General features: G+C 40.9%; 1 protein-coding gene across 2 annotated transcripts in view; it reads right to left on the bottom strand.

Moving 5' to 3' along the window:
- Nucleotides 1–239: 239 nt before the first annotated feature.
- The window catches only part of znf710b (zinc finger protein 710b), a 28,175-nt gene continuing 12,304 nt past the window's right edge, over nucleotides 240–16,110 (bottom strand). Inside the window, exons 1-5 of one of the 2 annotated variants that reach the window (XM_030126701.1) lie at nucleotides 9,153–9,236; nucleotides 5,925–7,493; nucleotides 3,432–3,623; nucleotides 3,015–3,186; nucleotides 240–1,889 (exon numbers count right to left, since the gene is read on the bottom strand). In XM_030126701.1, coding sequence (XP_029982561.1) covers nucleotides 1,708–1,889; nucleotides 3,015–3,186; nucleotides 3,432–3,623; nucleotides 5,925–7,493; nucleotides 9,153–9,197 — 2,160 coding nt within the window. In that variant the 5' untranslated portion in view covers nucleotides 9,198–9,236 and the 3' untranslated portion in view covers nucleotides 240–1,707. Of the gene's footprint in view, nucleotides 1,890–3,014; nucleotides 3,187–3,431; nucleotides 3,624–5,924; nucleotides 7,494–9,152; nucleotides 9,237–16,110 lie in introns of those variants that run through there. The other variant, XM_030126711.1, reaches the window with a different exon arrangement.

Genomic DNA, 16,110 nt, shown 5'->3' with positions numbered 1-16,110 from the left:
GTCAAAAGTCACTCTTTAGACTCACAGTGGGTAATAACACATTTGTACACATTAGGTGTTGTTTTGTTGGTCACACAAGTGGCCAAAATAAACAATAAATTGCATTGTCTTTCATACCTACACTATAAAATATAAAACACCCCCTTTTTCATTTGACTCCATTGATGTCTGTGAATTTGACTAAACACATTGAGATATTTTGCATGTTCCTACAGAGACAGATGAAAAGAGAGGCTCCATCTTTTAAACTAGAGAACCTTTATTAAATAATTCATGGTCAATTTCCATGAGGTCTCATGTTTAATATTCCTCATCTCAAAAAAGAACTAGCAGATCATTCCTCTGGTTTAGTGTGCATATCAAAGCTGACCTGCATGGCAGGACAGGGGGAACTGACTCTTCCCCAAAACAGAATAATGAATATCAGGACTAGCATCAGTCCACTTTCAATTCAATCGTTTCCAAACCTCCAAATAAAGTAGTAGTGGCACAGTGTCCAGCTTTCTAATTCACATACTGGGTTTTATTTACTTTCAATGTTTTTTCTGAATTAATTGAACTGAAAGTGAAGTGAAAACAGCCCTGGTTTTGAAAGTATTGAAACTACAAACAACAAAAAAAAAAAAACAAACTGCTGATTTTCCGTACAAACTGCTCATTCTTCAATTTGCATTTGAACTGACAACTGTGAAATATCCACATCAAGAAAACTGCAGTTTACAAAAACCTACTGAGTAAGCATATCCGTCTGCGTTTGATATCGCTGGTCTGGGGGTCTTCAAGATCTTGTGATCTTATTTCCCACCAGCTCATCCCCTTGAGGCAAATGAGTTCACTCTTACTAAAGACATCCTTCACAGAAATGACAGGTATCAATGAAAAAAAGTGCTTCGTATGTTCACTCAGTAATCAAAAACTAGAGTGGTATATTCACTACACGGGATAGATTATTCATGTAAAGCTAAACCATGTAAAACAAAAGAGGTGAGTAAACACACTGCATGTTGCAGAATCATTTGTACAGTGAGAGGGCTTTACATGTCGGAAACATTGTTTTGTGGTTATCAGCCGACATGGGACAGTAGCAACTTTGGTAGTAAGTGCCCTAGTAAGAAAAAGGCTACAATGTCCTGTGCAAAAAGCACACACGCATTGAAACACTGGCCTGTTTAAACCGAAATGGAGCAGGAATGAGTAACTACATTTAGGAACTGTTTAGTAAGAGCATTCAAACCTATGAATATGTTGTGACTATGTATCAAAAGTTCGATATATAGTGAGTAAATAGCTGACACGGTGGAAGCTTAGTTGCAAAAGTATCTAGCTGGCACTTTCAGTCAAAAATATAAGGGCATACATTGGTGATTTGTGAATGACAACATGGCAAAATGGTAAACGAATTTCTACCACATCAAATGTAACTGATGGCTCTGCAACTTTTTTTCTTTTTTTCAGTTAACCGATACATACACACAACATACAGATTTGACTGTCTGCCAGAGAGTCTTTTGAGTCGGAAGCGTAGTAATCCCAAAATAAGGAGCTCCAGACCACGTCAACAGTTTCAGTGTCAACAGAGCTGAAACATTTCCTTTGTAGTGTCTCCATCCGGGCCTCCCATCAGAGTCCATCAGTTCTGGCTCTTCTGGAAGGAGACCAAAACTAAAAGAAATCCCAACAAAAACATGTTCTCCACTGTTTGACCACTCAAGGTGTGGTGTAGCTGCTAGTATCCTTCCCAAAATTGTAATACTCCTCCATGTCCTCCATATTTGCTGTAGTGAGCTTTGTGAGGTTTTGGGAGCCACCATTGTCCATACTGTCTGTGGATGTAAAGCTGAAGTTCTGTCCTTCATATTCACTCTGGCTATCCATTTCTGGTAGAACTTCTGGAAAACCAAATAAAAAAAGGTCATAAACACTGTCATAGGATAAACTAACGACTAAACTAAAAGTTGTGCTACCACTTTACTGCTTTAACCCTAAATATGTCATATTCAAGGTGTTCCGCTTCTTAAAATTTTAATATAAAACCCTGTAACTTTATTCAGTAGAGCTGCAACAGGTATTCAAAGAATTTCTAAGTTGTCAACTATTAAATTAATTGCCAGCTATTTGAAGTACATTGAGTAAATTTTTAAGAAAAAAAGATCAAAATTTTGAGTATTTTCTGGTTTCTCTACAAAACCAAATGAATATACTGGGTTGTGGACCAGGTAAGACTTATGGATGTCATCTGGGGCTTTGGTAACAGTGATCAACACTTTTCATCATTTTATTGATCTAAAAACTAATTGATTGAGTATTTATTTGTCATTAAAGAAGGGACAACACAGTTTATTGATGTCTACATGTAATTCAGCAAGTTGCAAGAAATAGATGATCAGGACATCATTAAGACACTGGTTATCAAAATACACTGTGACCCATAAAGTTGAAATAACTGTTTTAGACACATTCCTCTTTTTATCCCTATTTATACACATCAGTGATCACATTTGACCTTGTCCCAGCTCCACTTTATCTATAAGAATAATTCACATTGTCCCAATCATTTCATGAGAAGAGGTAGAAGTATATTTATTCCAACTTTATGAGCAACAGTGTATGTTCCTAAAAAAACGCCATTAAATAAATAACAATGTCTGGATAAAATTAAGAATTTATTAATAATAATATTCATAGTATAGCATTTGGGAGAAGTTGATATTGTGATGTCGAGACTAGCTAAACTCAGTCACTAAACCGGCCTCAAGTAATCTGAAAGTAACTGACGACTAAGCTGAAGTTTCACCTGAATGTGCGAATGCATTGCTTTTTCACTGAATTTCAAGCAGTCTTTTGCAATGTTCTTATCGTTGACACTGCAATGATAATAAAAATGCTATTGTCAGTGAGCATTAATCTACGACATTTACAGCTTTGAGAAGTTTTGAGCATGTGAAAAGACAGAGGAACTTTCAATCTTTCCAGAGTAAGTTAAGGTAAAATGTGATATATGCAGCAGGTCTCACCTTGTCCTTCTGGTGAGACGTCCATTCCATGCTTGACCTTCATGTGCCTGCTGAGGTTTCCCTTCAGGTTGAACTTACTGGTGCAGTAAGGACACTTGAAGGGCTTACTGCCAGCATGGAGGTGCATGTGGCCCAGCAGATTGTACATTCTGTTGAAAGACTTACCGCACACCTGGAAAAAAATGTCACCAAAAAGTTGATATTTATGTCCACTGACATGTTAAACTAAATAACACTAAGACAGATGAAATAAAAGATACGATTCCCCTTCCAAATTCAATATTTTTTTTTCCGTGAAATGTGTCATCACATCATATTATACCAGAGTGAATTGGAAAAAAAAAAAAAAAAATCATTCGCTTATTATCATTCAGGTGATAATCCATTCGTGAAAATTAATCAAGTCCAAGTACTCGCCTTGCATTTAAAAGGCTTCACAGGCAGGTGCACGATCATGTGGGTCTTCAGGGTTTGTTTCTGGATGAAGCTCTTGAAGCAGACGTGACATTGGAAGGGCCGGACACTGTTGTGGATGAGCATATGCCTCTTGAGGTTGGCAGACAGCGTGAACTCTCTGGAACAGACGTCACACTTGTGGCCTTTCATCCCCTGCAGATTCCAAACAGAGAGAAGCGATCAGACAGTCAAGATAACCATTTCCTTTTCCAGGCTTATAAATCTCCTATTTGAGCGGTCCTTATTTTTTGAGCATGTAACTTAAATACTCTCATATCCTGCCCATTAGAGGTTGTCATTTAACATAAGCAGTTCCACGGCAGCCATTTTGAGTGTACTAAATGGGAAGCAGCCCTTATTATCTCCCTGTTATATTCACATCTACACCACACAAGAAATTCATATACATTCAGAAGCAGGTCACAGAGCAGACAGTTCACTACTTCCACAGCCCTAAGGCTTGTCTAAATGAATGCACTGCAACACACTCTCCACTCTGCAGCCAAGCACAGCAGACATAATGTGGGACTGAATAAGTGTAGTCTGGGGTTATTGAGAAGAACAAATATGTATAACAGGTCAGTAGTAGGTCGAGAGACAGTGTTTGTTTAACCAGAGAAATGTGGCAGACTGTCAGTCCACCCACTTGTCTGCACAACAAATGGGTTGTGTTTGCTGGTGCATTGTCCACCAGGGGGAGCAATGAACAGTTGGCAGGTTTGATGGCAGCAGATACAGTTCAAACCACAAAAGAGAACATTTCCACTCCGTGATAAATGACTACTCTCTGTTCAATGCCCCAAATTTTATGACAAGTGCAGCTGAGGATCTCTCTTCTCCTGAAAGTTAAACCTCTGCTTGCAAATACTGCATTTTCATGGTATTACTATGGATAATTCCAGTCCAGTCACAGGTGGAATAAAGAATACAGACTCGGAGAAATGTCAAAGGGTCAGAATCATTAACGCCTTAAACCAATCTAGAACAGAAGATAGAATACTGCCGCGCTCATTAAATGGAGAATTATGTTCACTGAGCATCTTCATCTTCCCTTCCTCACCTGTGTGTGAGCAATTGTGTTCATGTGTGTGGAACAGGCGGGGGGGCAACGAGCAATTACCGACATTTCACTCAGATGAGCGAGTGAATGAAGAGCGCATGAAGACGCCTTGATACTGTGTAGGCACTGCATCAAATCCATGTGAAAAAGAAACACTGAAAAGACAAATCTATTGTATGTTTCATTTCCTTTGCTTCATCTAATACATTTGAAGAAAACAAGAAAGGGGAAAAATGTACTCCAAATACAGATAGAGAGCAGTAGTCATTGTGATGCTGTTCCATATCTCTTATACAGATGAAAAGAACGCAGCAAATAAAGAGTTGAGAATCATGTAATCACAAGGTCATTACAGCAGTGATGACCAACTGGCATCTTTCACAATTAGAGCTGAATTAGGATTTAATCCAGTGTTACGGGAAAATGAACACCATTTATAGGATAGTGAACGTATCAGTCTTGTTTTTAATATAGGCAAATGTCATTCAGAGCTTGAAATGGTATTCATTTGTTGATCATAATGACTAATGTGCAGTTTTTTTTTTAAACTGTGCTTGCAGTGATTGACCACAAATGGCAAGATCAGTCTGATTAAAAAAAAACACACTTCATATATACAGTATATGGATGACAAAACTTACTGCACAGCCGGTCCTTTGTATTTTGCTGACAATACTGCTTATCATTTAAGACTACCTGGAACTGAACTGGAGACAGGGATTATGATCTATGTTTATTTACTTAAAGCTACCTTTGGCAGCAATCAGGAGAAAAACACCAGAATTGAAAATACAATATGTTCCTCCTGCAGTTCTGTCATGTCTATTGTAAAAACAGTCTGTTAAAAACACAAATTCATGCCACTATGAAAAAGGTAAAGCTTAATTATTACATGAGGGGGGCTGCTATGTTGCCTCTGTGTTAACCAACAGTCTGTGCTGTACTGACAAGTTTGATGGAGTCTTAATAGCACTTGAACCTTATACCTGTATCATCCTTTCTGAAAAAGAATGCGATTACCCCCAAAAACGCCTGTAAACAGAGCCAGGGGGAGGTACAGAAGGTACTGTTTTGTGGCAGACCAATAAATTAAAATATGCTATGAGGTTATTATAGAATATTTACCTGTTGATGTCACAACATATTGTACTGAAGTTCATATTATTGCATCATTAGACTCATCATACTCTGTCTATATCATAGGGAACAGTACATGATCCCATGAACTGAGACCTAATGGACAATACAGGAGTGTTTATGTCATTTTTGTATGTCGACGGCTGCCAAAAGAAATTCCTTCTGACAATATAAATGTAACATTTGTAGTGTGTCAGTAACTAGAGTGGTTAATAAGTGTGTGTAGGGGCATAAGTGTCTGGTAGCTTAATTTGTACCTTGTGAGTGAGAGAATGCTGCCGTAGATGGTGGAGCTGCACAAACTCCAAGCCACACTGAGAGCAGGTGTAAGGCCTTGGGCTCTGGTGCTTCAGGAGGTGGTTCTGGAGCTGGCTACGGTAGGCAAACGACTTGTTGCATTCTGTGCACTGGAAGGTGTGCGGGCCCTGGTGGCTGGTCTGGTGGCGTTTGAGGTGGGCGTAGGTGGGGAACTCCATGCCGCATTGTGAGCACACATGGCAGCGTCCACGCTCGTGCTTAACCTCATGTGCTCGCAGCTCACTGGGATAGGCAAAGCCACGGCGGCAGAAGCGGCAGCTGTACGGCTTGACGTCAGTGTGTTGGAGCATGTGCCGCTTCAGGTGGCTGGTCTGAGTGAAACCCTTCTTGCAGACGGTGCATTTGTGGGGTCGTGTACCTTGGTGGGTTAGCAGATGGGTTTGAAGATGGCTGGGCTGCTTGAAGAGCTTTCCACAGTGCGGACAGGCATGTGGTTTGATGCCATTGTGGCCTAGGATATGTGTAACCAGGTTGTACTTGGAGGTGTATGATTTATCACACATACGACATTTCCATCGCTTCAGACCATCTCCGACATCCACACAGTAAGATTCATCAATCTGAATGTTGATATCTAGCCGGTCTACTCTGCGGCCGCCGTGCCGACGAGGAGGCTGGGGTTGTTGCGGTGGCTGGTGCTGTCCTCCACCCCCGTCTGTCCACATCATGCCCTGGCTGCCATCCTCATACTCACCCCCCATTCCCATTTCCCCTGAATCATAGCTGCCCACTTCACTGGTCTGGAAGTAGCTGCTGATTGCCTCCTCCTGCTGTGTGGGCTTCATCATGTTGTTCCCCTGGTGTTCTACATCCTCTTCATCCTCTCTTCCACCTCGGCCATGGGCCCCCATGGGACGCTGGCCCTGCAGTCCTCTGTGGCCCTGATCTGCTCCTCTGTGGCCCACCTGGGCAGGAGGAGGGTGACCGTGTGCATTGGCTTGCTGCTGGTTGGATACTTCCCTCTCACACTCTGCACAGTTTTTATTAGTGCCTCTCAGAGTAGCTGGATCTACTTGGACTAAACCACCTCTGGGAGCCATGTTATTAAGCATGTGGACACACGAAGACATTCCAGAGTTCACCCCTTCCCCTTTCACATGAGACGAGGTCCCGTCAGCACCTTGAAGGCCGTGACGATCAGGGCCAACCATTTTTGCGTCTGGATGTTGAGGGGGCCCCTGTTGCCACCTCCTCTGACTGCAGCTTGGTTGCATTTGACCGTCTTCTCCCAAGTTATCACCTAGGTAATCTCCGTTGGCTCCGATAAGCTGGTCTGCGTATTCGTAGTCAACTCCGTCTACTGGGGGTGCAGGGGACTCTTTGGGTTCACCGGTGTAGAAGCCATTGGGTGCAATGGTAGCTCCAAACACTTCATTCTGGGAGATGAGACCTAGCACGGCGGCCTGGGCCAAGGACAGCACAACTACTGGATCTGTCTGTGTGCCTATGTCCACCAGCCTGGCCATTACCTTGGGCTCACATCTACCCAGGCGCCGGCTCGCCTCCTCCTGAAACAGACAAAGACACATGCACATAAGGTCAAAACAGCAGCACTGCAAGGAAGCAATTAACCAAGACATATCAGAGCAGCAGATTTCATGGCATTTCAACAAAAGTTTGTGTTAAAGTTCAGATGATCCCCTTATCATCCACTCCTTGTTATCATCTTCACCTTAAGTAAAATTCTATATTTGTTCCAGGTCTATCTACTGAACAAATCTGACTGAGAAAAAAAACCCCACCACCATACCAACAACCTAAATTGGCTAATTCAGGACAATAAGTGACCATTAAATGATATTTAAGTTGTTTTGAGGGCAGAAGGTAAATGAATGGCAGCACATAGTTAACCAATGAGAACATGTCCTTCATCAATAGTGATCTAATAAGGACAAAAGGTATTGAGTGTCCTCATCCAATCAGAGCAGCTTTGAGGCCGTTGTTTAGACTGAGAAAGACAGACAAGGAAGAAAATAGTCAAATTTTGACTCTTACCACTAAAGCATAGATGAAAAGACAAAAATAAACCAAAATTCTATTTGTAGATTGATGCTTGTGGCACAAGTAGTGGATAACTCTGAAGACTGTCCAGAGCCAACTTTGATATTCAGTGACTGAGACACAGAAACTATGAAAGACATCATTTCTAATCCAGCATGCTAACCATGTATGGCTGGTGTGTGTGAGTGTGTGTTGTGGGGGATTAGATGGCCTACTGATCTACACACAAACACACACACACAGAAGTACAAAAGAGAAAGAGGGGGAGAGAGGAGAGAGAAGGAAAAACAGGCAAGATTAAGAAATAGAAAAAGAATGGAAAAACAGGAGAGGAGACAAAAACAGAAGAGGGCAGAGAGGGGGAAGAGGAAAAAGCAGAAACAGGGAGAGGGGAGGGAGAAGCAGGAGAGAGAGAGAGAGAGAGAGAGAGAGAGAGAGAGAGAGAAAGAGCTTACAGCAGGCAAGAGTATAGTGGAGGGGAGGGGGAGAGGAAAAAAGAGAAAATGAAAGGTAGAGAGAGGGAGAGTGAAGGAGAGATAAGGAGAAGGGGGGAGGGGAGGGGAGGCAGGAGGGAAGGAGGAAGGCTGAGACAGAAGAGAGAGAGAGAGAGAGACTGGAGAGGGAGGGAGGGAGGGAGCTGAGTGAAAGAGTGAGAGGGTGAGTGTGAGGCAGCAAGAGGAAGAAAGAGAAAGAAAGATATGGAGAGACGGAGGGAGGGAGGGAGAGAGAGAGAGAGAGAGAAAAAGAGAGAGAGGCAGTGTGCAACCAAGAGACAGAAGGAGAAAGAAAATGACAAAATGAAAGCCAGACAGAATGAAAGCTGAAATTGTGAAGTGAAACAGACGAGCAAGAAAAAGAGAAACAAGGAAGAGTTGAAAAAAGCTCCAAACAAGACACATTTGTGAACGCTGCTGGGGAAAAGGATAATGAGTTGATGACAAAGGCATTTTTTTTTTTTATCTGCTAGGATTAAAAAAAATAAATGAGAGCAACTTTAAAACTAATACAATCTGAAAAAAAAGAAAGACTAAAGACATCACTGGTTACTAGCTGTCTACCTGTCTTTCAGTTGTGAATGTGACAGAGCCACGTTGCCCACCACCTCACTAAACTACTACTAACATGCTATAAGCAAGAGCCAATCCCTGCCCGGCCAGTAAACTCACCACACTCCTCCTGCTGTGAGGTTTCAGGTGCTTTAAGGATCTCATTCTTCAGTGCTGAGTGTTGAGTGAGAATAGGCTATGTTCAGCTCCTATTTATACGTGAGGGATGATGGGAGGCGGGGCTAACATCGCTCGCCTCCCTCCCCCCTTTCCTCCCAACCCTTCTCTCAGCCCCCATGGTTTTAGTAGTGACTCTGGCCACAACCAGCACAAACACAGACACAGACACAAACAAACAAATAAACAAACAAACAAACAATCTTCCAACAGATGAGCATGTGGCCGGCAGGTTTAGAGACAAAACACAACAGGAGACACACAAAAACACACCCACAGCTCAGAAATCACTGACATACAAGGTTCTGTGATACGTTAGCGTTAAATGGGAGAAGTCACTTTAAAGTCACAAAAAACAAAAAATAAAATCATCATATCAGGCTGAAATTATAGAGCTTCTCTTGTAACTAACCCGCCTTTCTTCTACCTCTGTCTGTCACTCTTTGTCTTTGTTTCTGCCTCTCCCTGTCTCTCTCTCTGTCTCTCTCAGCCTTTATCTGTTTATGCCAGTGTCTCCATCTAGTCTTTTCTTCACCAGTCTCTCTCCTTTTGTCTCTCTTCCTCTTTCCTCACACCTTTGCATCTGTCTCTCTTTCACTCTTCTCATTTATCAAGTACGTTTATTATAAGGGGCGAAAGTGTTGGAAGATTGTTTTGTGCGCAGACTCGGATACAAGTATGTGATGGGAGATGGAAAAAGAAGTGTGCAGAGGGAAAGAAAGGAGAGAGAGAGGGAGAGAAAGAGAGAGAGATGGAAGGTGACTGACAAGGAGATGAGCAAATGGAAGAAAGAGAGAGATGATGGAGAGAGGAGGAGGAGGAGGAGGAGGAAGAGGAGGGGGTGGAAGGAGAGAATAGTGAAGGAAAAGAGAGGGGAGGGATGAGCAAGTAAATGAGGGGAGAGACAGAAAGAGAGAGAGAAAGAGTCGGAGGGGGATGGGAAGAGTGGAGCAGAATGCGGTATAAGAATAAGAAGAAATGGAAGATGGATGGAGGGAAAAAACGGACGAAATGAGAGTCAAGGGAGAGAACGAAGGTATTACGGTACTCTTAATGGTCAAGGCCTATGAATTTCTCTCTGCTCGCCTCAGTCGCGTACACAAACTGAGATCACTGACTGACATCTCAGGAAACATCAAGGCACGAGCACCAAGAACTTTCATTTCTTTTCACGTCATCTTGCAACCAAGTGGCCAGCCAGTGAAATTAGGGATGTGTGAAGTGATGAGATAGCCACGGAGCTGTGAGACGGTGCCAGAACTGGCCCAGGAGTCCACAAAAGGTCACATATACCCTGCCAGTGATGAAACGGAGACAACACGAGAGCAAGCAAATTACTGAGCTGTAAATTGTGGAGGGATATGACTGAGAAATTGGGAAGTCACCTCATGAGAAATGAATAAAAATAAAAACACTGGGATCAACCCACTCTGCATGTGTCTGTTTCTAAGATAATATGGGTCAATGGAAACTAAGAGTGAATGAAGAGTTGAGTGTAATTGTAGATGGCGTGGTGCAATATTGATGAGTGTGTGAGCCAATGTGTGGTATGTGTTGAAGGTGTGACTTCTAACATAGAGCAACAACAATTTCTTAAATGTGATTATTTGGCCATTTTTCCTGCAGATCCATTTTAAAGTGTTGGAGAGGACAGCAGCTCCTGTAGTATCACTGTGACTATAACTTGTCCATTTTTAACCACAGTGTGAAGATGTGGGCTCGCCAGGCACTGATACTTATTGTGTCTTTTCTTGCACTAAATAGTATTTTTAAATAAAAGCAAAGTGTAGTGAAACCTGTAGGATTCAATATCTAAAGATTCAGAAAAAAAACTGATAAGACACAGCTTTAATGGTCCGTTATTGACCATAAAAGAATAAAGTTACATAAACATGAACAATAACAGATAAATGGGAAATCCTCCAAATTCCTGACTATGTAAATCATAAAAAGTAATGGAAAAAATGTTAAACTATCTGATTAAAAAAAAAAAAAAAAAAAAGAAAGTACAAGTCTGTGAACATTAATTAGTTTTACTCAATTCTATGAAGTCACCAGCTTTAATCACAATTTTGTCTCTTATCTTTGGTTAGGTCGAACAGTACAGGTAAAGCAATTTAGAAATCAAAGCCTGCATTTCATCATTTAATCAAGTTAAAGGAAAGAATTAAGGGCATTTTTTATTTAATTTGTGACCGTTTCACCATACCTTGTGGGTAAATTGTTTCTTTGTATGATACTCATTATTTCTTTTTTCTTAGTAGATGGCACAGTAGTAGTTACATCAGTATATGAAATACATTTAACACTACATATGATTCACAGGTAAATAAAATAAAGACATTACTCATTCCTTGACACAAGTAGGAGGGGGCTTGACTATACTTTTGGCCTCAATGATCACCACACTTTCATCTTTTTTCAATACCTACAAATAGTCAGCGTCCTCTGTGGTTATACTCCAACACACTTCCTGTCGAGTGATCAAGCACAAAATATGTTTTAGTCCATGCACTAAAATGTGAAATAAAATGAGAAAACAAAGCTTTATTACAATGTGTTATGGTAGAGGTCAAAAATAAGTATGTCTAACTTCATTAGAAAGTGGATAACTGTGAACTGAGTATATATTTTAAAGTGTTAAATACCTAAATGAATGCATCCATTGGACATTAAACTAAAAAATTAATAAATCTCAGAAGTGAATATCATGCAAACTAAAAAAAATCTGGCAGTTTTAGGTGTGATTTTTATTTGTTGTTCCACTTAAGAGGCTTGATAACAGCTGATGATCAGCTACTATCAGAGCCAAGTTCTGCTGATGTTGATAGTTTCTAAAACACCTTTTAGTGTTATCCATTTCTAAACACATCTAATAATGTAGTAAAGCAATAATAACACTTCTATTACTGGACCAGTGTAAGTGGAAACTCTGGACATTGACAAAGAAATAGAAATTCCAACACAGATTTACTCAACTTTTACTCTGTGGTTGCATTTCCACTGAAGTAACAGTTGCCCACAAATAGAGATACATTCCATTATCACATTATTATATTATTTTCCAGCGCAGCTAAGCATTATGTCAACAGGACATGACATTTGTGAACTAGAAGAAATCCTCTCTTGCCTCAGCATTAAAATGTGTCTCAGGTCTTGTGATCGCAGGGGAGATTTCATCCAAATTGCAAGTAAGATAAATATACTAAGACAATTTACACAATGAGCCCAGATATCCACCAGCCACTGCCTCCTCTCCACATACAGTGTTTTGTAGATGAAATCAAAGGGAAGAAGAAAAGTGAAATCTGACCACAAGTGGCTTTTTGACATGCACTCTGATGTCAAGCTTAAATCCTTGCCCATGTCATCTGGATCCACATGAAATAAACGCGGTAGAAGGTCTGATGTGGCCCCGACAGAGCGGGGTGCATTTTCTGTACGAGTCTACAACTGTTTGACCATAGCTGTCGTAGCTGGAAGCCACGTTAGCTTCACATTCCTGCCCTGTAGCCACGGGTACATCATCTCTGATTTACAGCAGGACATTGGCATTTGGCCTAGAGAGCATTTGGTTGTACAGTTGTATTTCTCTATCAATTACCTGCACAGTGAAATTAAGATTTAAAGCAAATGTAACTTCCAAAAATACTGATGATCAAGAACTCCTTCATGACTTGTTAAGAGCAAAAACACAACACATTTAAAGGTTCCAGTTCCTAAATTGTGATACGTGTGATGATGTGCTGCTTCTCTCCTTTATAAATGTTCATATCTTGAGTTTTGTTCAGGCAAAACAAGCAATGCTCTTTTCTCTTCTGCTAACAATCAAAATGTGTCATAAGAAAATTTGCATTTCTTGCAGACACAGTTGTGTTCAGTTTAACCATTTGAGAAGTTAATTTTGTTGAGTGAAAATATAAATACATTAATACCTATTTCTCAAATACCATTTCTAATGACACTCATTCCTGGCAGTGACATATTAATTGCAATGAAACCTCAGCTTGATATCAGTGGGTTCAGTATCCACCTGTGCAAAGGGAAATGCTCAGTTTATGAGGCCGTCCCGACTCTGGACCTGAGGAGAGATAGTCACCTTGTTCATCTACTGCAGATTCCTAAGATGACAATGATTGTCATTGTGTTTGGTTTTTTTTGCCCTACACGTTACCCACTTGTTGAATATGTGCAAGCAGAGCAAAGCTACATGTTGGGGTAAACTGTTGGGGTATCATTTGGTGATTTTTGCAGGACAAAGGCACTGATGTAAATGCTAATGGAAATAACAGGATATTGTTAAATAGGAACCAAATACAGAATTATTAGGATGGAGGGTTTTCAAGGAGCTGATTTATTAATTTATTAAGCCTTTCCTTCACCAACATGTTTGCTTTTCTTCAACAGAGAGCTGTTTTTTTTAATAAAGTTTGTAGCATAAATGTCATGGGGGAGAGTAAACAACAGAATAGAGGGAACATGGAGGGACGAGTGAGGGAGTGGGAGAAAGGGAAGCAGCAGAGGACAAAATGGGGGCGTAATAGAGGAAGCAGAGAGAGAAAGAGAGAGAGAGAGAGAACAGATGATTGCATGGAGTGAATGAGGGATTGAAGGGTGAGGGAGGGGAGGAGATAAAGAGAGCAGGGCTGGGAGGGGGAGGCAGCGAGTGACCGAGTGAGGGAGTGGGTGAGTGAGTGAAATGGTGGAGTGAGAGAGGAGGGAGAGAAAGAGAAAATGAGAGGCAGCCGTGGGGGAGGGGAGGATGTAGAGGAGAGCAAGAGAGTGAAACAAGCAAGGGAAGGAGAGAGACGGAGAGCGAGACAGAAAAAAAGACAGTATAGAGAGAGAGAGACAGAGAAAGAGAGAGAGAGAGAGAGAGATGGGGCATGGAGCAACGTGAGAGCGAAAAAGAGAGAGGGAGGGAGGGGCAGTGTGCAACGTGAGAGAGGAAGAGAAAGAAAGAAAGAGAGAGAGAGGGAGGGAGGGGTAAAGCGTGATGGAAACCGAGAGCAAAAGAGGGAAAAAAAAAGAGGGAGAGAGAGAGAGAGGAGGGAGGGAGGGAGAATGAAAGAGGGAGACAGGAGGAAAGAGGAACAGAAAGAGGGGGAGGGGAACAGAGCTGGAGAGAGGAAAAACAGAAAGAGGTACAAAAAAAAACAGGGAGTGTGAAAGAGAGCACAAAACGTATCTCGCTCTGTTTTGTGGTTTCACAAACATGGCTGCAGCAAAAGAAGGAAAGAATGGGTATTGGTTTTTGGTGTTTGATCTGCTTTTCACTAGTCCTCTCTGTAAAACACACACTTCAGCTGACATCTTGATAAACCACCATCGGCTGTCATTAGAGGAGAGCGATGTGACGATTTCATGTGGAGATCAGACATACAGATGACTAGTGAATCGTGGAGATCATTTCGTTTTACATCATCTTACACCTGTTTCCAAACTTACTTGATGATGTCATTGAGCTGTACACAAGCTATGCTAACCAACCAGTAGACTGACACAGCGTATACTTCCTGCCTCTTTGCTTAGCTTATATGCATGTCAACAAGGCAACCACATTAGAGTAGCAGCCCAGCTAGCAGCTATGAGGTCAGTAAAGGCCTATTAGACAAACAAAACCGTTGAACGAGGCCTTTGAGAGGTCGACAAAGTAGCACAATTCATGATCCCAATCACGTTTTTTCTTATAAAGTGTTGGCTGTTTACAACCGAACTGTAAAGGAGTTTTCTTGAAATAAAAACGAATCCACATTTTCTTTACTTTATATACTGGACATCTGTGACAGCTGTTTCCGTGGTCAGTTTTATTATGCACCAAAAATGTGACTTTAGAAGCCGTGGGGTTAATTTATCTGTCTATGTACAGTAATTATTTCATCTATCATTATTTCTTGAGCAGGAGCAAAACTAGACTTTACACAACCACTGCACGTTAAAATGGACTAAAATCCCTAAAACCACCTCAGAACAGATAGAATCACTATAAACAGACTATAATATTCTCACCAGCTAAGCATCATTTGTGCTGCAGGACAAACCAATAATGCAATGCTGATGTTGATCTGTTTTTTCTAATTCTGCTATTCCCTGCCTTCATGCAAAATATCGACAAAAGACTGATGAACAAATGTGTGATTGGTTTTAGAAGTGGAAGTGTACATTGGGGAAATTACATTGGGGATGTAATTTCCAAATATCATTTTAAAGAGGATAATCACAATTACAATTCTTTGTTAATTCCTTCTTTTAAATATTCATTTAATACAGGTATTTTAATTAAAAACAATGATGTGTGTTAGAAACCCTAGTGTGTTATTTTAAATGTAAAAAAAAAAAAAAAATGCATGAGCTGATAACTGCCATAAAAATATCCTTTGGCCAGACTGTGTTCATTAAATTTAATCATTTTACAGTATGAACAGCTTCATCTGGGTTGATTTTAATGAGTTCAAAGGCAGAATATTTGGCCTTTCTAAATGGACCCTTGTCTATTTTTCTACCAATCTGCACAAGTGCTAAACTGCACAGTGTGTCCATTGCATTAGCTGATGAGAGTGTATCATAGAAACGTGTTGTGTACTAGTTCAAGTACTGAAACATTTCAGGTCAGGCATGTCAAAAACAGTATTATGTTCTTCACTAATTGGACACAAATACACACCACTGTCCACTGTCTGAACATATAACTGGCGCCTCAGAGGTGCTGTATCTGCAGTCATCCTAACATCAGATCATGAACATTAACCTTCATGAAGTATCATCTTCCATGTGTCAGCCACACCTTTGGGGAGTTAAACAGGTGGTCAGTACATGCAGGAAAATTCAGAAGTGATTTCTCTGCACCTTTTCTCCCAGTCTGGATTATCCTGTTAGACACAATGCATGCAGAATAGAACAG

This window comes from Sphaeramia orbicularis, chromosome 3 (assembly GCF_902148855.1).
Source record: "Sphaeramia orbicularis chromosome 3, fSphaOr1.1, whole genome shotgun sequence".
NCBI classification, from domain to species: Eukaryota; Metazoa; Chordata; class Actinopteri; order Kurtiformes; family Apogonidae; genus Sphaeramia; species Sphaeramia orbicularis.
The sequence above is the reverse complement of the archived record's forward strand: the minus strand, read 5'-3'. Positions and strand labels throughout refer to the sequence as shown.